The 22,302-nt window shown below is 44.1% G+C and overlaps 1 protein-coding gene across 4 annotated transcripts; it reads right to left on the reverse strand.

The window, feature by feature from the left end:
- Window positions 1–1,400: 1,400 nt before the first annotated feature.
- aftpha (aftiphilin a) lies at window positions 1,401–18,145 on the reverse strand. 4 transcript variants are annotated; one of them, XM_030056859.1, is made up of 10 exons: window positions 17,985–18,145; window positions 14,416–16,106; window positions 10,035–10,198; window positions 7,915–8,044; window positions 7,027–7,083; window positions 6,260–6,382; window positions 5,518–5,578; window positions 4,572–4,655; window positions 3,678–3,801; window positions 1,401–3,126 (listed from the first exon to the last, which is right to left on the reverse strand). In XM_030056859.1, the coding sequence occupies exons 2-10, from the start codon at window positions 16,066–16,068 to the stop codon at window positions 2,985–2,987; spliced, it is 2,538 nt and encodes an 845-aa protein (XP_029912719.1). In that variant the 5' UTR covers window positions 16,069–16,106; window positions 17,985–18,145; the 3' UTR covers window positions 1,401–2,984. The 4 variants fall into 4 exon arrangements, with proteins under 4 accessions (XP_029912719.1, XP_029912718.1, XP_029912722.1 ...); XM_030056858.1 differs by having other exon boundaries at window positions 5,518–5,581; XM_030056862.1 differs by lacking the exon at window positions 4,572–4,655.
- Between the last annotated feature and the right edge of the window lie 4,157 nt (window positions 18,146–22,302).

Below are 22,302 nucleotides of genomic sequence, written 5' to 3' on the forward strand. Positions count from 1 at the left end.
ACCTTGAATCTGTGCCTTGTCCTATGCAATATACGACATTTTTCTGAAAATGATATTTGAATGTTTAAAATGAGGATTCAGCTCTGATGGGATTACACTTTGGTAATTTTATTTTCTACAATAAATGGAAATGGTCACATCTGAGGCTTCTGGAGTATTTTTTTCCCCCTCCTGATCCTGCGACTTGTTTGTTTCTAATGTTGACAGAAATCACAAGCATTTAAACACGATCTCATCCTGCATCACTGCAGTGACATGGAACCAGTCGTTTTAATAATTATAAAAATATATACAGTTAACTCACACAGGTTAAATGAGTAAGGTTAAAAGAAAATAACCTGGAAATTAGCCAATTAAAAAGATCAAAAATTAAAATGAGCTGAAAACTGAAAAGAGAAATTTATTAGAAAATCATAAAAACAAATTTCAGGGATTTTTTTTTTTTTTTTTTTTGGCTAATTTTCAGGGCATTTTCTGTGAACACTGCGCGGTCATTTCTTGTCAAGCTGCTCATTACATTTTTCTTATGTTTTTGAGAGATTTCAGATGAATTTGCTCAGGTTTCAAAGGGTTAAAGGAACCCAAACATTTACCTGAGCATCAGGAGAAAAGTAAAAAAAAAAAAAAAAAAAAAATCCACCAAGAAAAAAGAAGTTACCAGAAAACTAGCTTGAAACTTGAAAACTGTTTTTTTTTTTAATGAGAAAACTACAAACATAATTATTTCAATCCTATATTTAAATGTCAGTGATTTCATAATTCTGATCATTTAGTCTTAAAAATGCCCAACCTAAGACTGTCTTCCTTTTTCTCCATTTGTACCTTGATCAAGTTAATACTATAACACTATATGATTAATGAATGAATCAGAAAAATATCACATTAATCGATGGTGAGAATAATCATTAGCTCCAGCTCTACAGGGATGTTGTCATCATGACGCCTCCTTTCTGTCAGATTTCAGATTTTCATAAGAGGCCCTGAAGTGGCTCAGACCTCAAACTGACCGTGGGTGTAGAGAGAATAAATTTCTCTGATTTAAAAGAATTCAACCTCAGAAAAACACAGCATCTTTGGTTTTATGATGATGATGATCTCTGAATGAATGAATTAGGTTTTTATGTCATATTTACCTGTACAGATAAATTAAAGAGAAACATATAAACACACATTCTCTTTTTCCAGCTGGTTCCCTCAGGTCTTTGGTCCTGAAAAGGCAGTTTTTAACATGATTTGCCCAGCAGGTGGCAGCAGAGAGGCTGATTTCCAGTCTGATGATAGTTAGACAGTTTTGATCGTCCAAAACAAACAAACGCACAAACAACCACAGAAACTGCTTTAATGGAAACATCTCGTGGATCTAAAACGGCGGAAACAGGAAGGAGAAGTCAGGCCACAGCTTTTTCTCTTAAATTATTTTAATTTCTTGTGTACACTAAAAGTAAAATTTACACACTTATAGTCTCAAAAGAACCCGGGCATGCACGTTAACCTTTTGACAGGCTCTTCAAGTGATTCCGTTTTTTTCCATAGGAATTTTCCCGTACATTTTACAGTCCATAGTTTAACTGTACACAGTCTAAAGCCACAGTGAACTATGATTACATCCATTTCATCTTTACAATGTGCAAAATCCTCCTGGGAGACGGGGCTGACAGTAGTATAACCAAAAAAGAAAAAGAAAAAAAAAAAAAGACGACAAAAAACAAGATATCGCAAAACATAAAAGTGAAAGAATGAGAGCCAGAACTACAAGAAGCACTTCATATCAGAACAGTGTACGCAACCCAACGCGTGGAAGCAGAAATTGGTCCCTTAATTCCCTTGTGACGCGAGTCGCCCTTCGCTGCTGAGACGCTTTCACAGAGTTTCAGTGGTTTTGATCCGATTTGTCGCCTTCATCGACCCCCGGGCGCCCACATCCACGTGAGCGGCCCGGGAAATCAAACACAAACGAGGCAGGAAACTTGTTTTTTTTTTTTCTGTGTGTGTGTGTGTGTGTGTGTGTGTGTGTGTGTCCACTGGCCACAGCGGCTGCTACAGCTGCACGTTTACGATCTCTTCCACCGGTTCACCAGCTAACTAGATGTTTTTTTTTTTTTTAAATCATTTTGAATAACTAAAACTAGCAGCCACAGACAAACTGTGACCGGCAGCTTCCCGACCCGAAGACGAGACGCAGCCGTCGTCCGTTCTGATGAGAGTGGATGGACTGCACTGATATGGGTGATGATTTTATATATTTAAAACATAAAAAAAAGAGAAAAAAAAAAAGAGAAATCAAAATGCTACAGTTAAATTACAAGGTGAGCAGACGTACAGCGCGTGGCAGCCGAGGGTTAAAGGATAAAACCTACGCTCTAAGTAAAAACTAAGGCCATCAACACAACAGGGGAAACATTCAGCTGGATTTTGCAGGCAGTGTGGTTTCAAGTTGATATATAGATATATTTATATATATTATATATGTATATAAATGTTATTTATTTATACTTCTGTTCCGCTTCACCTTGATTGGAGCCTCGCTCAGAGAACATCAGCCAGTGTTTTTCGTTCCTTCACAGATACATGAACACACGCCCACCACACGAACATCACCTTCCAAAAGTAATCTTTAAAAAAACAAAAGAAAACAAACCCAAAAACAAACGTCAAACGGCGGGAAAATAAACTTTTTGTCCCTGATTATATACATGTTGATTCGTCTAAATATGAACAGCACACCTCTGCTAAGCCTTCCTCTATAAATTAACAGCTCTATAAATTATCTGATGACGTCTAAATCTGCAGGTCCTCCGTTGCCGCGCCGATTCCAACGATGATAAATGCTTTGCTTGGTTAAAAAAAAAAAATTGGAAAAAAAAAACGTATAAAGGGGGAGAAGCCACAACATGGAAGCGAGAAAAAGACGACAGTTTGATCGAGTGAGACGGTGAGGGAGGGGAGGGTGGGCGGGGCCAGCTGGGGGGGCAGAGGGCGGGGCTTCAGTCCGCGGCGGGCTGCGAGCCCAGAGGCGTCAGCGTGGTGGGAAACATGAGCACCTTGGCCTGCATGAAGGACAGGTCGGGCAGGCCGGCGATCACCTTGGCCGCCTCCTCGCTCAGGTTCTCCTCCTTCCTCGGCTTCCTGCCGCCGCACAGGGAGAGAAGAAGAAACAAACAGGAAGTTACACGTCTGAACATCAACAAACAAACAAACAAAAAAAACAAGCCTTCAATCTTTTTCACGCTCTGAACCCCCGCTGGGAGTGATTTTACCCTCAAGACACTAATGAGAAAATATATTTTAGTTTGTGTTCATTATGGATCTGTTCAGGTGTCAAACTCGTCAGTGTTAACCCTAATTAACCCTTTAACACCCGAGCACATTCACTGGATTTCTTTCAAAAACATGCAGGGGAAAAGGTCATGAGTGAATTAGCCAAACATTACCAGAAAATTAGTGAAAGCTTTGGCCAAAATGACATGGATGTAAGTAAAAAAATGCATCATAAAATGTATGTAAATGTAAAATGTAAGCAAAAAAGTGACTCATCAGCTGATTGATTAATCGGTCTGTCTCTAGTTTAATGTCCTGGCCCCCTCAGAGATGATTTATTGCTTTCAGTGAGCACAGACCCTGAACACACCGCCGCCCGAGCCCTGATGTGACCCCGCTGGGTGAGAGTGACCTCTGACCTGGTGGAGGTGCTGGTCTTCTCCATGGTGGACATGAGGCGGGCGAAGGCGTCGGCCACTTTGCTGCCGGAGCTGCTGGGGTCCAGCTTGGCCGTGGTCAGCTCGTACAGCTCCGGGTCCACGCCTGAGGAGGAACAAACGGTCAAAAAAAAAAAAAAAAAAAACATTACAGAGACGAGGAATCCCGTGAGAGACGGTCTGAGGTTAGAAACGTCGGTCAGATCTGAGGCGGACCGATGAGTCCGGCTCACCCGCCACGCTGGAGCTCAACTCTCTACACCTCATATTTTGGTCTTCGGTCTTTGCCTGTTTTCTTATTTAGTCCCTGCTGGGCACCGTACACTCTGTGCCGGTGAGCCAATCAAATCACAGCAACACAACAGCTCTGTATCAGCCCGGCTCCTGATTGGCTGGCTGTTACATGAGCGGCAAACAACGCTGTGGCAAATTAATTTTTCGGAGTCGGAACAAGAGGATTTTGCCCAAAACGTCCTCTAATCTTTCACACAAAACCAAATTTTGTTCATGAAACAGAGATTTCTATTTGAAAAAATGAACGTTGAATATTTTGTTAAAATGATTTTTGGCAGGGGGATCTATTTAGTTCACAAGCCCTGGACGGGTGAGCCAGATTTCATAAAATTAACTTATATTTCCACCTGACAGCAGATCAGTTTGACATGCAGCCTTCAAGAGAATCCAAAACACTCCAAACACCGAGGGAAAGTCGCTCATAATCACAGAGCGCAGCAGTGAAATTCCTGATTAGATCTGGATTCTCTCAAAGAAGAGGATTGTATGGGAATTGTGGAGAGGGAAGGTCGACTTTAAAGAGGAAGAGGAGAAGAAGAGGAAGAGGAGATGAGGAAGAGAAGGCCGCGAGCAGCTGCTGACCTGGGATGGAGGGGGAGCTGCTGGAGCCCGAGTCCTCCACAGGGCCAAAGAAATCCAGGTTTAACAGAGAGGAGCCTCCGCTCGCTGCAGCCAGCACGGTCAGCAGGCCCAGGGGGCGACCAAGGTTAACAAACACAAGAGAGAGAGAGAGAAAGAGAGAGAGAGAGAAGACACCAACCACAGAGAGACATGCAGCCGGTCAGTGCTCAGAGAGAAGAGGCAACTAACTGAGAAATGTTAACAAAGCATTAGACTGGTTTGATTTCTGCAGCTGATGAAGATGTGATCTGACGATGATGATGAGGAGGAGGAGGAGTCAGCGGTTCACATGCGGAGAGTCTGACGATGGTTTTCATGAATGCATGAACATGAAACCAGCTGGGTGTGATTTAGACTGATAACATCTAAGCAAGCCACAGGTTTAGCGAGGACACACACTCACAGATGGGAAGCACAACTGTGTTCGCTCTACGCTCTACAGAGAGTTTAGTCTCTGTGTTTGTTACAGTGAGCTGAAGCCACGCCCACAGGAAGCAGCGAGCAGTGATGCTGCGTCAGCGGACTGACCCAACACAACTTCCAGTACTAAACTGTTTTAGGTTGCGTTTTTTGTCCTTGGGGACGCAGCAAATAATCTGACATCTACATCTCAGACCGAGTGGAAAATGACCTCTAAACATAGCAAGTTAGTAACAAAGCCAGCAGTGTGTGGTGTGTTTGAGACTGAACCCTGCACGGGGGGTGGGGGTGGGGGGGCAGTAAATGTGACACTCAGCAGCAGTTAACATCAGCAGGAAGGACGTGATGAGACGACAGGAAGTGAGAGGCAGAAACAAGAAAAGAGAGAGAGAGGAAAACACACAAGAGTGGAGAACGTGAAAGGAGGAGAGAGGAGATGTGTGTGTGTGTGTGTCTGTGTAGAGGTGGAGGTGGGGGGGTGTCCTACCATCCAGGGGGTTGGTAAGGCCACTGCTGCTCCAGTCAAACTGGACGGGTGGGAGCGCCTCCTGCTGGAGGAGATGAACAATCAGTCAGAGGGAAATCTTCCAGCAGCGGTCATACATACACACATCATACACACACATCATACACACACACATCACACACACATCATACATACACACATCATACACACACATCACACACACACACATCATACATACACATCATGTTATTTCTACTAAAGCAGGGTTAGCAGGTGTGATAACAGGGTAATCAAAGGGTTCAGTGTTTGTTTTGGTCTGTGATGTGTTTACATGAGTGAGTCAAAAGAGGAAAAGGTCCATGTGTGAACAGAATTTTGTGATCACCTCAACCTGGATGAAGTCACAGCCAGATTAACGTCAGATTAATACACGTGGTGTACTGGGATTTGAGTTGGCATTTCAGCCATAATCACTCTGACTTTCTGCAGGACTTCTAGCAGCATTTAACGGCTTGACGACGCATAAACCTGAGCGAACATGAATCTGCGTTTTCAGTATGACTGTGTGAGATCTGAAGATTAAAACAGGAGGAAACAGAGGCCAGGCTGAATCTTGTCTGCCCGCTGTAGCATGAATGGAAGACTTCTGTCAGCAACACGTATAAACAGCTTAATCTGAATACTGTCTTACGAAGAATAAAGCAAACAGTTTGACTGTAACGTTGGACTGGAGGGTTAACATGCAGGAGGAGCGGAGTCCCACCTGGACTGTGTCCGGGGCGCAGGGGCTTTTCTCTGGACCCGCTGCAGGAGCTTGTGCTATGGAAGCGATCATCTCTGCTGCAGAGACGGGCTTCACAGGCTCTTTGGTCGGTTCCAGCATCCCCTTCAACACACAGACACACACACAGCTTGGTCATCAAATCAACATCCACGAGGAACCTTATATGACAGCTGGACTGTTTTTCACTCGTTTTTATCTGTGTGCTCCGCTCATCTGTGAAGCACACACTTTATTTATTTTAGTTTACATTTATTTAACCAGGTAAAGACCGACTGAGGCTGAAATTGCTTGACAAGAGAGACCTGGTAAAGAGGGCAGCATATAACAAAACTACATCTAAAACAAAAATATGCAAGACGCCTAAAGATGCACAACAACAGCTGATTTAAAATACACCTACATCAATACACCAAATCAAAGATTTGTTAACTCAAATTTTAAATGACTTGAAAATGATCATTTAGAGCTTATGCAAGTGTTTATTTGATAAAAGTCCTCCAATGATCAGTAAGCTGAAGAAAAAGTCATGTTTTAAAATGCAGTTGTAGCATCAGTAGAAGTGGTAGTAATAATAACAGCAGTAACAGCAGCAGTATTATTATAATATTAGTAGATATACTCTCTTGTAATTTCGCTTATCCTTATATATTTTTTCTCTTGAATTAGAGAAACTGCAGCTGACCCAGTTTCGCTTCGGGGAGCAATGACGTGTTTCTGATTGTGATAAGCAGGTCGGTTTGACTCACCAGGCTGGCGGCGTACATGGGGACGATGACGGGCTGCTTCTTCTGTCCTGTGAACAGCTGCAGGGAGAAAAGCAGCGGGTCAGAAACCTCACACAGCTTCCTGCCGTCAGGTAAACATCATTAACTCTGAAACTGAGATATCTGAAAATACAATGTCTCTGTGTCGGAGGAGGCGACGTACAGAAGTGTTGCTGCGATATCTCAACAGCAGGGGGCAATAAAGGGCCATTTGTTACTTAATGTACCTTTAACTCGTTTATTTCAACACATTAGCACAGAGAAGCTTCACACAGGCCATCTGCAGGATTCAGAGACCAGGTTTAAAACTTTCACTCCTTTTTAATGCTAATGCCAGAAGTGAATTCAACACCAAGTCAAAACCAAATCACAAAAAGACAGCTGGTGAATTAGCCGACGTCCGGCTGGAACAAAGCTAATCAAAGCTCAAAACGAACAACAGGATATTAAGAGCTTAGGAACACGAAGTCCAGACGTGTGTAGCAGACAAGATACAGATTACTCTACTGACTCTTTTCTGGATTAATCCAAGAGTGGACACGCAGGACAGAGAAACTCACCATTACATGTTAAAAATACAAAGGACATCTCAATTTAGGGCGTTTTAATATTTTTTCATTTTTTTGACCATTTAGTTTAAGACTTAAGGCTTTTTAATGGATTCAGTTGATAACTTGGTATATATTCAGATTTTGCCCATCTTGTTCTCAGTGTTTTATACATTTGTATGACATTTTTCCCTTCGCTAAAACCCGTGATTGTTTCGTCATTGTGTGTCAGTGTTTAACTGTTTACAAAAGAGCTGCAGACATTAAAGAAATAAAGTTATTGAGGTTTATTAATAACAACAGACAGAGGGAACAAACTTACGATGTTTCGGATGTCGATGCCCAGGGAGCAGAGTAGTGTTTTGTTGCAGTGGGAGCCGCCCCACTGGTGTCTGAGCCCGAACGCATCGTGAATGTCCTGCAGCTGCCTCCACACGCCCCCCCGCACCGCCCTGCACCGGCCAATCACAACACACGGCCAAGGTCAAGGTCAAGGTCAAGATAAAAAGGTAAAGGCAATCACCATTATCTCACAAAAAGAGAAAGTCAGGTATAAACAGTGAAAATGCATACAGACGTCCATTTCCACAGAGCATTACATTTTGGGAAGGGGGGAACAATAAAGCAAGATTAGAGCTCCAGAAAGTGCAAAATGCCTGACACACAGAGATTCATTACTGGCTGCTGAAGTGTAGGTGAGAAGCAGAACCATTCTGAAAACGTGAACATGAGGAGATATCTGACACTCGTGAGTCAAAGGCAACTCCACTTTCTGTGTAATCCTGAAGATTACAGACGACTGAAAACCTCCATCAGCATGAAGTGAGGAGTTCACTCCATCTCCAGCTTCATCCTGCCTCACTTAATTAATAGGGGTGTGCATCTCAGCCAATGAGACTCTCAGTACGCATCTCAATACATGTTCAATAATACAATGCATCCAGATATGGGAGTCGTTAGCCTGGCTCTGTCAAAGTTAAAAAAAAAAAAAAAAAACCCTTACAGCGACTTCAAAGCTGTCTAATTTACACAGCGTACCATGCATTTGAAATACACAGTCATTTTAGAAACTAACAAAATTCTACCAAACGTTGCCGGTTTATTCCTTTGACTAGCCAACGATTCTGTACGATACGATTCAGCCCTGACACAATAAGACATGATGTGTTACACAGATTGAATCTTTACATTTTGATTCTATTAAAGTTATAGTTCTACTATCAACTGCCAGAGGAAATCCGGACAGATTGACCACATCCAGTGACCGGAGAGAGAGAAGGGGACATTACAGTGGTGTTAACATATTATTAGGAGTGTCATCTGTTAATGAGATACCATAAACAACACATTAAAACTGTTTCTAATGCATTTTTGCGGTGAGATATGATGACGCTCTGTTTCATTTGAAGAGTGCTGTGGCTTTAGTAGTACGATGTGACCGTGCACAGGAAGTGGGCTGTGGAGGAACATTTTGGTACAACACTTTTCCATGTTTGAAGCTGCAGGTGGTGTCGCTGGTGCCACCTGTGTGTCTCACTGCTGTTTGACATGTTGTGCATAAAGGTTTTCCAGCATAAACCTTTTGTTTTTCAAACTTGCGCTTGATGCACGTTTGGTATTGCAATGCAAATATCCTCACTGTCGGTCAACATCTTTGAGGAAATAAAGAGGAAAGGCAGGAGAGGACGAGGAGCACTTGTTTTCTTTTTACATGAGGGGAGCGGTGGGAGGGGGGGTCATGTGACCTGATGAGACCTTTCACACTCACAGAGAGAAACCAACACACAAAATTTGAAAATAATACAGCAGTTAGTTGATGCTAAAAATAAATCATATGCACATCGAGTTGAGATGTGTTGATGTTTTGAGATTCGCTTCCAGCTTTGTATCGATACCGGCTGTGAATCAATGGAGCCGCATCTTACACATTAAGTTTGCTGCACCTGGATGCATCAGTGAGTCATCACACCGATATTAATTACCCCAGTGCTGAAGAAATCACGTTAAAAAAATGAGTGGCTCATTTAGAATGATGGATGGAGTTCATGGGTGCAGCAGCTTGTCTCCGAGTTGAAACCTGCAGCAGAACAGACAGCAGGAGCTTCTGACTGCAGCAAACACAACAGCAGGTTTAGCCTTTCCATGGGAATTAACGGTGATGGGAAAAAATAAAATAAAATTACAATGGTGTTATTTAAGAAGTTATAAAGATGGCAGGGAAATACCAGAGTAATTTGTGGACGGAATACACTAAAAAAAAAAGCAAGCAAAAGCCTTCTTTGCATTTTCACTTTCACCTTTATGCATTTGAAAAAAATCTGATATCACTTGTATCCCAAGGCTTTTCTGCCATGCTGATGACTTCCATATCAAATGCTGTATACACATGTGTAAAAACAGTGCCTGTTTAATGTTTTTGGTGTCGAGGAGGTGCAGACCCACCCGTTGCGCGGCGTCCTGCTCTCCTCCTCCTGTCCCGCCTGAGGTTTCTCCTCCGGAGGCTCCAGCAGGGTCTTCAGCGACGCCACCTCGTCCCCCACCTGCGGGACGGGGGTCTGAGGGAAGCTGCTCTGAAACAGCCGCTCCAGACGGCTGGACAGCGACGCCTGCAGGGCCGGACACACACAGGGTTCAGAACACAGAGCGAACATCTCTTCAACGTCTCGTTTTACAGAGCTACACGAGCTCAATCAGCCGAGCCCCTCTCACACGGCAAGCTGCAAACTGTAGACAAGGAGAGGCACCACTCTCTCACAGAAGAAAGACAGAATTATATCATTAATTATTTACTTATTATTAATTATTATTATCCATATGTTCACCAGGGACGTCATCAGATGTTCATTTGATGAGGGCCCTGTTTACCACAATGTTTATTATAGATTTATGACACTGATAATTATGCGACATCTACTGTGATGACCTTTTATCTCGCCTTCAAGACCCCCACCCCACATCCACACCCACACGCACGCACGCACACACACACACACCCTTAAATGGGTCTTAAAAATGGGTGTGGAGTGGAAGACCTTAAACATGACATCTGGTCACACATCTGACAAAAATTTCCGGGATGACATCTGACATTTTGTGGCTGATTAACCTCTTCTCACATTAGGATAACCCCGTACCATGTGCTACCCAGACCAGCCACTTACATCCTGGAATTTGTCTGACAGCATCATTTTTGCAGCACTTCATGCATACAGACTATTGATTTTTTTTTGTTTGTTTTCAACATGAGCACCAAGAGGAAGAGAAAATAAACAGGCCAGAAACATCTTTTGTATTTCTCTCTGCCCTTTGAAGAGGAAACCGATATTAAGCTGAAGTGCACCGTTAATGAATTTTCATGCCAAAGACAGACAAGAAATGTACTCGTCATCTATTCCTAGTGCGGCCTTATTTAAATAACGGCCTTAAATACATCATTGACCTGGGACGAACAGAGTTTTGCGATTCCCAAGTTTGTAAATGGAGGTTTTACACATATCAGCTAAAATTGTGAGCAGGACAAATGAGTAGCGCTGCCAGAATAAAATAAAAAAAACGATCTGACAGGTTCTCTGTGTGAGAGAGCCTACAGTTAGGGAGGAAAGTGTGAAAAAGTTCTTTCTATTCTTGTTTAACCTTCATTTCTCCCGGGAGGGTCTGCTAAGTTCCAGCCTCGCTTCCATCAGCACTGAGACCAGCAGTTTAACCTGACTGCCTTGCTCGTGGGCACCTGCACAGCAGCTGTTGTATGAGAAGGATATCATGTTTTGATTCACTTCCTCCTTCCCTGGATTTCCCCGGCCATGAACTAGTTTCTCTAAAGCAAAGGAGGGCCAAACTAGAGGACTTTCCCGAGGATTTTCAGTGTTTGCCTACATTTGCAGATTCTTAAGGAGTTTCCTGAGAAACTCGGGAGAAACTTCCTGTGGTGTGAAAACGAATGGTGGCGCAGTTTTGTTTCTCCAAAGACTCACAAGGACGCTTAAGACAAGATCAAATATGTTGGATTTTTTTTTTAGCATCTGTGCTTTATTAGATAGTAGGGGTGATTTTAAAAGGGCGATGCCAGTGATTTTCCTGAAAATCACCTGCATTTTACACTGCAACAAAACATTTTGCAAACCATGTGGGGCTGTGAAAGATTTCACAACATATAATCACTGCAAAATCGCCGGTATGGAGCCGGTCCTGAAGTGCAGGATGAGATGTTTATCTCCTGATTTGATACTATCATGACACTCGGGTGCCAATTTGATATGTATTGCAATTGTTGAGCAGTGCAACTCCACAAGTACTGCGATTCAATATGATGATTTATTTTGATTTAAGTTTTTTGAATTATCCTCTAGTTTGTGGCTGTAAAGTTTGATGAGGCTGTGATTCTCCTAGAGGTCACTAGAGGTCATTTTATACAGAAGGTGGGCATGTCTGCAAAGGGGAGAGCCGTGGCTGCCCACAGAACCCATTTTCATTCACACATCTGGGGGTCAGAGGTCAAGCGTCCCCCTGTGAAAACAGCCATGCTAGTTTTTCCCTCGCCAAAATTTTGCTGAATTTGGAGCGATATTTAGCCCCCTTGCCAACAACCAAGCATGACATGTTCGGTACAGATTCCTTTGGTTGAATATTTCCATATGATAACATCTTTACTTTAAATCAATTCAGTAATAAAACCTCGATATAAAAATCATTAAATACAAATTGTGATACGTAAGTGCATCGGCTGATGTCTTCTGGGCTTTGAAGCAACATGTTCCTGAGCAAATCATGATGTGCAACAATTTGCAACATAAATGAAATGGACAAATTCACTTGACTGGTGCGCTTCGGTTCCAGCAGAGGAAGTGAAAAGTAAGGTTGAGCTGTCAAATGTGTGGCTCTCTCAGACAGAAAGAGCAGTGAGATTCGGTGACCTGCAGCTGCTGAGTGTGACTGTGACTAACTGCGGGCCGCGGGTGTCCTTGGCTTAAGCGCTCTGTCAGCTCTGCCCCGGTTTCCTCTTCGCTCTGTCGTACTGGTTTGACTGGCAGCGGGCCGAGGCTGTGCGGTCGAACAGGAAACCATAACGCCACACACACACAAAGGCAGAACTCCCACTGGGCTTCAGCCGCGGCACTCCAGTGGTTACTAGAGGTTTTGTGTTTTAATCTGAATGGAATGCACTTGGAACAGAATACCTGCCCAGGTTACATTCCTGAAAGAGGGGAGGTGATTTCTCAATACTCATTATAAACATCACTGTGTGTGTGTGTGTGTGTGTGTGTCACAACTCTGTCCATGTACAATGTTAACGCCCTCTTCCACACTTCCCTTTCAGGCCGCTCTGCCTCTGAAGGAAGGCTCCGGTCCATCAGAGGCTGACCTTTATGAGTAATGGCTCGGTAAATATTTAATACAAACAGTGGAAGTCGGTATCAGGGTTCCTCATCGGGAGCCACGCAGCCAAATATTAACAACCATGACTGGTGGCTCGATGTAAATCTGATCCTTCTCAATGTGCTTTGTCTGCCGCCCACAGTCTGTGGTGACAGGTTCATTGTTTAAAATCCTTTTTTATCTTGTGGCATTCTGTCAGGCCGGTCTCGACTGTCACGGTTTGCAGTGTATTTTACCTGTTAGTGATGAGTGGGAGCAGAAGTCATTTTGGCACAGTAACTACTACGACTTTGACCTTGAACAAAGTCTACTTCGTAACTACTGACTGAGCTGATTGAAGCGACCGGAAACACCTAAAATGTATTTTTGAGGCGCAAGATGACAGTGCATAGGCTGAACTGCCAATGTGTAAGAAACTAAATCAACCATATTCTGTTTTCCAGGGTTAAGAATCAAAAGTTGGTGAATGTCATTTGAGTTTTCATACTGCTGATTCTGTGTTATCAGACTGATTTGGCTAGATATAATGGCAACGATTACTAACCTTAATTAATCATTTTTTGAACTTTTTTTTTTGTTTGCTTTTAACTTTATTTTATATCAACACCTTGACTATTTTCAACTTGCAGGCATTTGAGAGGAACTGTTATTTTCCCAACTGCCAGTGTTCATGATTATTAATTAGAAACCAAAGTCATCTAAATAATTAACCCTGTCCCAAAACCTATAGGTTTTTATTCAACAGCTTTCCTCATATACACTCTGTTATCCTCTGTTGCTCTTACTTCCCCCATTATTATTATTTTTTTTCTGTTGGTGTTACATTGCTCTACCTCCTTTGTTTTCCTGTTTCTCACTGCAGTGTTTCACAAAGCGCTTGATTTTGCATCTTTAAGTAAGTTCTCTGTCTGGTAAATGACTCTAGCTGGGATTGGTGTGTTTCTCGATGCCTTTTACACTGAGCTATAATCCCACTGCCATCCAGGACACACTGGTGCCAGCGTAAACAGGTTCACCTGTGTTTCAGTCCTGCATTCTGAACCCTCCAACAGTCCCGGGTCATTATCAGCAGAGGTGTAATTGGGTCTTCCTTTTCATTTGAGACGCACACAGCCGAGATGATGCTGGACTTGCTCTGCACTTTTAGGAAGGCAGTCCTAACACCTGTGTAACCTTAATTCATAACGTGATGAATCCCCAATAAATCACCATCTTTTGGATTTGATTCTGACCTCACAGTGTTGTAATGAGAGACCACTGAGGCAGAAATTAGAGGAAACACTTTCAGTTTAACCTGGAGGTAAAACCTGCATTCATGACGTCTGCTGATGGAAACGGTGTCACCTGCTTTGTTGTGGATAGTCCTGGATTTTTTTTTTTTTTTTTTTTTTATAAAACCCTGTCTAGAAGCCACATGCTTGGTGTAAATGTGGCTTCCCTCTGTACTTACCGGGGTTCTGTCTGTCCTGCTGGTTTGGTCGCTGAGGGCAGGAGCTTCAGTTTCATGCCACCCCTCCTCTTCGCCCCCCAGGGGAGGAGCGGCGCTCGGCTCTACGCTGAACGCCGCCCATGATTCTCCCTCGACCTGCTGTTGCTCGGGCTGGTCGAAGGCGCTCCACCCTGCGTCCGCCTCGCCGTCTGCACCCACGACAGCTGAACTGAAATTTCCAAAACTGTCACTGACAGGGAAGTCTGCAAATTTGCCTCCATCCTCCCCCTCTGTTCCACTAGTGTGGAATTTAGGGGTGTCAAAATCACCAAAGTCATCGTTGTCCTCAGCATCTGCCGTTTCCTGTGCAGGCACAGAGCTGTTCGACCCACCCTGCTCCTGCTGCACCTCCAGCTGCTCAAAGTCAGGGAAGCCCTGGCCACCGAAGGAACTGACGTCTCCAAAGTCCCCAAAATCCTCATCATCATCGTCGTCTTCTGCCAGCTGGCTATGGTCGGCGGGTGTGGCGGTGTCCTCCTGGAGGGGTGGGGAGGGCACGGAGCCCGTGGTGCTCATGTCTCCATACTCCTCCAGAGCGTCTGTCGACAGTGGCCGGCCAAAAGACGTCTCCGTCTCTGTTTCTGTTTCAGTCTCGTTTCCGGAGCCTTTCCCGTCCAACCGCCCCGCCTCGCCGTCAGCGGTCGTCTCAGGCAAGAAGTCGTTTTCTCTGCAGCCCATCCCATCTTCGGGCCTGTCCCCGCCCACCAAGTCAACCCCATTCAGGGAGAGGGGCGTCTCAGTGCAAACTGCTTCAGAGGCCGAGTGCTCGTGTGCAAAGGCTACGTCCCTTTGTTCAAAGTCAGCATCTGTGTGAGAGTGGCGGTCCCTGCTGTCCGAGCCGTCTGCAGCCACGGCAGAGACAGATATGGAATCAGAGACGGACGTGTCGGGTCCAGCTCTGTTTGTGTCCCTGACATCGTCCTCTAAAGTCGTTCCCTGTTCTATAATACAGTGCTCTTGGCAGGCGCCCTCCGCCAGCCAGCTATCCCCACTGGGATTGTCCAAGTCCTTGTTTGCCGTCTGGCTGAAGTGTCCTTCAGCACTGGAAAAAGCAGCAAAGTCTGCAAAATCGTCCTCTGGGCTGCCAGCAGGGACGCTGCCCATTTCCTCAGTGGAGGTTCCTTTTTTATGAGAGTGGACAGAATTCTGCGAGGAAGGGCTTCCCTGAACTTCAAACATTGCGAACCCGTTTGTCAGCACCTCTGTGCCACCATTGCAGTCAGCAGGCTCGGTGCCGGCCTGGTCACTCCCCGGGAAATCCAGGGAGCCGGCGAGGACCTTTTTAGCCTCGCTGACAGCTCTCTCTGAGGGACTGCCACCCGTGCGGCCTCCTGGCACGACACCATTGGCCTTGGAGAGCTCATCAGTTCTGTTAGCGGAGCCGACGCCGGAGAATCCCACCACGCGTCTGCCGCTGATCAGTTCAGGTGGTGAGGTGGCGTTCAAGGCCTGCGTCTGGTTGAAAGTAGTGGGCGTGTCGAACTCGGTGAAGCTGATGCTGTTGGGGACGCCAGAGAAACCGCCGAAGTCTCCGAACTCGTCCTCCTCCTCCTCGGCACCGTCCTCCATCGGCGGCGGAGAGGAGGAGTACATGCGAATCACATCTGGCTCCATGGTTCTCCGGCAATTTCAACAAATCCTCCTGTTTATACCTGGGAGAGGGAGAGGGGCTTTGTTAGAAAGGTGACAATAAGTGTCTATTAAGATGTTATTAAAAATACATGTGTTTAGATTGTCGTGGTATAGCTCCCGCAGAGCAGAGTCCTCCTCCAGCCTGCTAATAAGAGCAGAATGAGGGCAGCTCTCCACGGCACTTCAGGACAGATTAGCTTGATGTGCAGCTGAAGCTGTAATGTAACTTGAATTACTAAAGCACTCTGGACTAAAACGGGACAATTGGCTTCAAAGTGACAGTAATTAACCAGTAACAGCAAACTGACACTGTGATCTACAAGACTGAGGTGAGGCCGGAACTGACCACATTAGTGAGAATGTGATATAAACATAAATCAAACATTTTCTGACCTAACATGTTGTGTTTATGTACTTGGGGGTATAAACTGAGATTACATCGACCCAAAGACTGACATGAGGCAACATGCAGACCAGCAGCCGACTGGGGGAGTCTCAGAAAACAAATATTAACTCTTTAGAAACACTTAACTAAGCTTGTGTTGTACATTACTTTAGCTTGTCAACTGAACTTAGCTGACAATTTAAAAATGAAGTATCCAAAAAAAAGTGTTTTCCTTTGCAGAGGGTGTTGAATTTAGTTTTTTTCCCTCCTTCATAGGGTAACGGGATGTGGTTTAAAAGCTTTATTTTCAAGAATGTTTGTCGAGACTCCCATCTGTGAACAAAACCAGCACAAGTGATGTTCACCAAGACCTCTTTAAATGCCAGGAGGACAGACACTGTTTGCATTCCCAGCCTCCAACTGCAGCAGTGTGTGTGTTTGTGTGTGTGTGTGTGTGCGTGTCAGAAAGTTTGCATTGTTGTCCTTATCTAACAGCCCATCTACAGGCAGTTAATTTATGCCCACATTAAACTGAACCAGGCTTCAAACAAGTGGCTCCAGCTCTTCACCTTCACAATAAAGGGTCAAGCAAATATTTCTGAAAACAGCAGAGTCCACATCTTGTCCCCTGAGAGACGACAGAGGTTTCTGCTGTTATATTCTATTGTATGGGGCATTTCATCTTTATGACTGGTGAATTCACATAACTTTAAGGAAGGCTGAGACAAATTATATCAATGTTTCAAGCTAAAATAAAATACACATTACAGATACCCGTGTATAACTCTGTCTACTATGAAAACAGCTGTAATAACGTCCAGGTATGAAATTAGCACAGGTTCTCTCACAGCTGCCAGCTCCGAACTGTTTACACAGCAAACTACCTGCTGGGTTTACCTGCTGAGTTTACCTGCTGATTTAAGAAAATCACTCGAGTTAGTTCGTTAGTTTTAACGTTTTCTGCCGTCCATGGTTGGCTGACACGGAAAGTCAGCTCTCTAAGCAGCGACAGGACTGTGTGGTTTGATGGCGAGACAAAATATGACAGCGTACTGACACATTTGAGTTACAAGGAACACACAGCGAATATAAAATAATAAATAATATGAACCTGGCATGAAAGTATCAGCTAGCATTAGCCGGCTAAGGCCAAAGACGGCCAAAACGCTGAGATGGGGTGGCTAACGTTAGCTTGGTTAGCTTATCTTGGATAACCAGTCACATTAGTTTGCTGTCATTTCCTTAGCTGTGATATTCCGCAACAGTAATACTTAATGCCGACATTTACAAGGCCTAGCGCTGCAAATATATACCACATAAGAGAGGGAGAAGTCAAGTAGTTAGCTAACTACGCAGCTAGCTAACCTAGCTAGCTTGCTGGAGCTAACGACAACAACACTGTTAGCGTTAGCTAGCGTTAGCTAGCGTTAGCCTGTCCGCTGCATCCGGGTCGGCTGACAGCAGGCGCCTCCGGCGCCGATAAAAACAGCTCGGCCAGCCGCGGGACCCTCACCGCTGATTCCCATGACTCGGTGAAACCAGGTGCTGCCCGTCCGGTGTGAATCAGAGCCGGCGGCGGGGGGCCGCGGTCGGTGGAAACAGAGAAGCCGAGCAGAGGGTTGAGTCAGCCGGTTACAGCTCCCGACTCGCCACCCTGTCTGAGCGTCACCCAGCATGCACCGCGCGGAGAGCCGAGCACTGAGCTGGACAGCTGAGACACAAACAAACTTTCCATGTCAAACAGGAAGACCCAGAGACTCAGCCGAGGAGAGCAAAGTAACGCGAAAGGTGCTCCAGTCAGTGAGAAAGTTATTTATTTTTCCATGTGTCTTGCCCCAGAGGGTGCCCAGCTCACATGGTCTTATAAAACAGTACAAAATACAACAGACAAGAGCTATAACATACAGAGAGCCACAGAGCAAATATAATACAACTCAGTTCATGTCCAACAGTGTCCAAACTAACCATGAACACACACCTGCTCATCAGCCACCACAGCTCTGAGACAGAACCTGACCCTCCTGTTACCTTCACTTCATTTAAACCTCCAGAAAACTGTTATAATACAGATTATCACCCAAGTTTGTGTCAGGCACTTTGTGTTAAATGCCCATTTAAATAAAACATAACCTCATACATCAAAGCTCTTGTGGGACTCATGTTTCCCTCCCACATGTCACATTCACTATCAGTGGTTCTGCCATTACAGCAGGTGTGTTATATTACTACAGGTGTCACTACAGGTGTGGTAATCTTACTATAGGTGTCACTACAGGTGTGGTAATGTTACTATAGATGTTACTACAGGTGTGGTAATCTTACTACAGGTGTTACTACAGGTGTGGTAATGTTACTGTGGGTGTTACTACAGGTGTGGTTATATTACTACAGGTGTTAGTACAGGTGTGGTAATGTTACTATAGGTGTGGTTATGTTAGTACAGGTGTTACTACAGGTGTGGTAATGTTACTATAGTGTTACTACAGGTGTGATAATGTTACTATAGGTGTTACTACAGGTGTGGTAATGTTACTGTGGGTGTTACTACAGGTGTGGTTATGTTAGTACAGGTGTGGTAATGTTAATACAGGTGTTAATACAGGTGTGGTTATGTTAGTACAGGTGTGGTAATGTTAATACAGGTGTTAATACAGGTGTGGTTATGTTAGTACAGGTGTGGTAATGTTAATACAGGTGTTAATACAGGTGTGGTTATGTTAGTACAGGTGTTACTACAGGTGTGGTTATGTTAGTACAGGTGTGGTAATGTTAATACAGGTGTTAATACAGGTGTGGTTATGTTAGTACAGGTGTTACTACAGGTGTGGTTATGTTAGCACAGGTGTGGTTATGTTAGTACAGGTCTGGTTATGTTAGCACAGGTGTGGTTATGTTAGTACAGGTGTTAGTACAGGTGTGGTAATGTTACTATAGGTGTGGTTATGTTAGTACAGGTGTTACTACAGGTGTGGTAATGTTACTATAGTGTTACTACAGGTGTGATAATGTTACTATAGGTGTTACTACAGGTGTGGTAATGTTACTGTGGGTGTTACTACAGGTGTGGTTATGTTAGTACAGGTGTGGTAATGTTAATGCAGGTGTTACTACAGGTGTGGTTATGTTAGTACAGGTGTTACTACAGGTGTGGTTATGTTAGCACAGGTGTGGTTATGTTAGTACAGGTGTTAGTACAGGTGTGGTTATGTTACTACAGGTGTGGTTATGTTAGTACAGGTGTTACCACAGGTGTGGTTATGTTACTACAGGTGTGGTTATGTTAGTACAGGTGTGGTTATGTTAGTAAAAGTGTGGTTATGTTAGTACAGGTGTTACCACAGGTGTGGTTATGTTACCACAGGTGTGGTTATGTTACTACAGGTGTGGTTATGTTAGTACAGGTGTGGTTATGTTAGTACAGGTGTGGTTATGTTAGTAAAAGTGTGGTTATGTTAGTACAGGTGTGGTTATGTTACTACAGGTGTTACTACAGGTGTGGTTATCTTAGTACAGGTGTGGTTATGTTAATACAGGTGTGGTTATGTTACTATAGGTGTTACTACAGGTGTGGTTATGTTACTATAGGTGTTACTACAGGTGTGGTTATGTTACTATAGGTGTTACTACAGGTGTGGTTATGTTAGTACAGGTGTGGTAATGTTACTATAGGTGTTACTACAGGTGTGGTTATGTTAGTACAGGTGTTACTATAGGTGTGGCAATGTTACTATAAGTGTTACTACAGGTGTGGTTATGTTAGTACGGGTGTGGTGATGTTACTACAGGTGTTACTACAGGTGTGGTAATGTTAGTATAGATGTTACTACAGGTGTGGTGATGTTAGTACAGGTGTGGTGATGTTTGTACAGGTGTGGTGATGTCACTACAGGTGTGGTTATGTCAAGTGAGTGCCCTAAAGCAGAGGGATTTTTTTTTTTTTTTTCAGATTATAAATGTCATGTTCTAGCTCCTTGCTGTCTAAAACAGCTAAAACAAATGTGTGTAAAATGTTGATATTTCTTCACTCGGGAGGTCAAACTGACCCCAGAGAAAAACAGATGTGTACAAAATGTGTCCAGGACATTGAGAACATATCATCATGTTCATGTCATGTTTACCCATTTGTCCCCATTAACTTAGGAAAAGTCATTAACAAAAATTATGTTAATCATGTAATTAGAGACGTTAAACATTGACTAGACGTTAGACACTGACTTGATAACAGGAGGATTAAGCACATCTGAGGCACAGACTGCACCTTTAACACTTTTAAACCTAAAGCATCCACATTTGTGAGCAGGTAATGAAGTCTGCATTGATCAGCCACAGAAAACAAATCAGGGCATTCTGCAGCAAATATTAAGAAACACCTGTATGTAAGATTGTGACGTAACGGGCAACAGAACCAAAAGTGTGTTTCATTTTGAACCTCTCCCAGCTCACACAGGTAACTCTCTCTCCTCCTCTGGAAGTGAATGGAAGCGTCCAGTTTCCACCACCAGCGGCAGGACGTCCCATCTCAGCTGGGCACAGGGACACCTCGGTGCTCTGGTCAGGCTCATGCATTTATTTTCACCAGTAAAACTTAACATTTTTTAAAAGTTTTTAGCACTCCTTTAAATTTTGTCACTTGTAATATATGGTTAGTAAAATAAGAGCAAATACACATTTCAAATACAAATGATCCACTGGGTAAATAAGACAGCTTCAGAGTTGCTGGAAGGTTTATTTTACTTTGCCGGAGCCAGGCTAACGACTCCCAAAGACATCAAGTCTTTATGCTAAGCTAATACAAAATGCTACCCATGGGAACCGAACCACTGGACATACAGATATACATTCGATATAAACTGCTTGTTGTTAGTAAAAGTCTGACAGGTATAAAGTGTTCAGCTAAAAAAAGGAAACATAAAGAATCAAGATTTTAGAGTAAGTTCACATCAGTTACTGAAGTGTGACATTTAATTACCACATGGTAATTAGTCATGGTCATTAGTCAGTGCTCGTCGTTTGATACAAAACACCAAACTGAGGCTTGTTTTTTCTTCATCAGCAGCCACTGATCCCTGCTCAGTTGCTTTCACAGGCCGTGCAACCGACAAGTCCTCCAACCTCCTACCCTCTAAAGGCTCATTTATGCTTCTTTACATACGAGAATGAATACGTCAGTTTCAAACGATGTAACCGTCACGGCCCACATGCCCCCATGCATTCTTTTTGTTGGCATGGATGTTTAGCAATAAATCCACTAGAGGGCAGTGCAGAGTCCAAAGGGTCTGACTGCAACAAACATGGCGGTGGTGGAGGAGATCGTAAAGATGGAGCTGCTACAAAGAGGCAGAGGAGGAGGAGGCGGCGCTGTAGACGGCAGTGGTGTGAGGTCATTAAACACATCATCACAGGAGGACGGTGATCTGTGAGGTCATTAAACACATAATCACAGGAGGACGGTGGCCTGTGAGGTCATTAAACACATCATCACAGGAGGACGGTGATCTGTGAGGTCATTAAACACATCACCACAAAAGGACGGTGGCCTGTGAGGTCATTAAACACATCATCACAGGAGGACGGTGGCCTGTGAGGTCATTGAACACATCACCACAGGAGGACAGTGATCTGTGAGGTCATTAAACACATCACCACAGGAGGACGGTGGCCTGTGAGGTCACTGAACACATAACCACAAAAGGACGGTGGCCTGCGAGGTCATTAAACACATCACCACAGGAGGACGGTGGCCTGTGAGGTCACTGAACACATAACCACAAAAGGACGGTGGCCTGCGAGGTCATTAAACACATCACCACAGGAGGACGGTGGCCTGTGAG

Source organism: Myripristis murdjan, chromosome 1, assembly GCF_902150065.1.
Source record: "Myripristis murdjan chromosome 1, fMyrMur1.1, whole genome shotgun sequence".
NCBI lineage: Eukaryota > Metazoa > Chordata > Actinopteri > Holocentriformes > Holocentridae > Myripristis > Myripristis murdjan.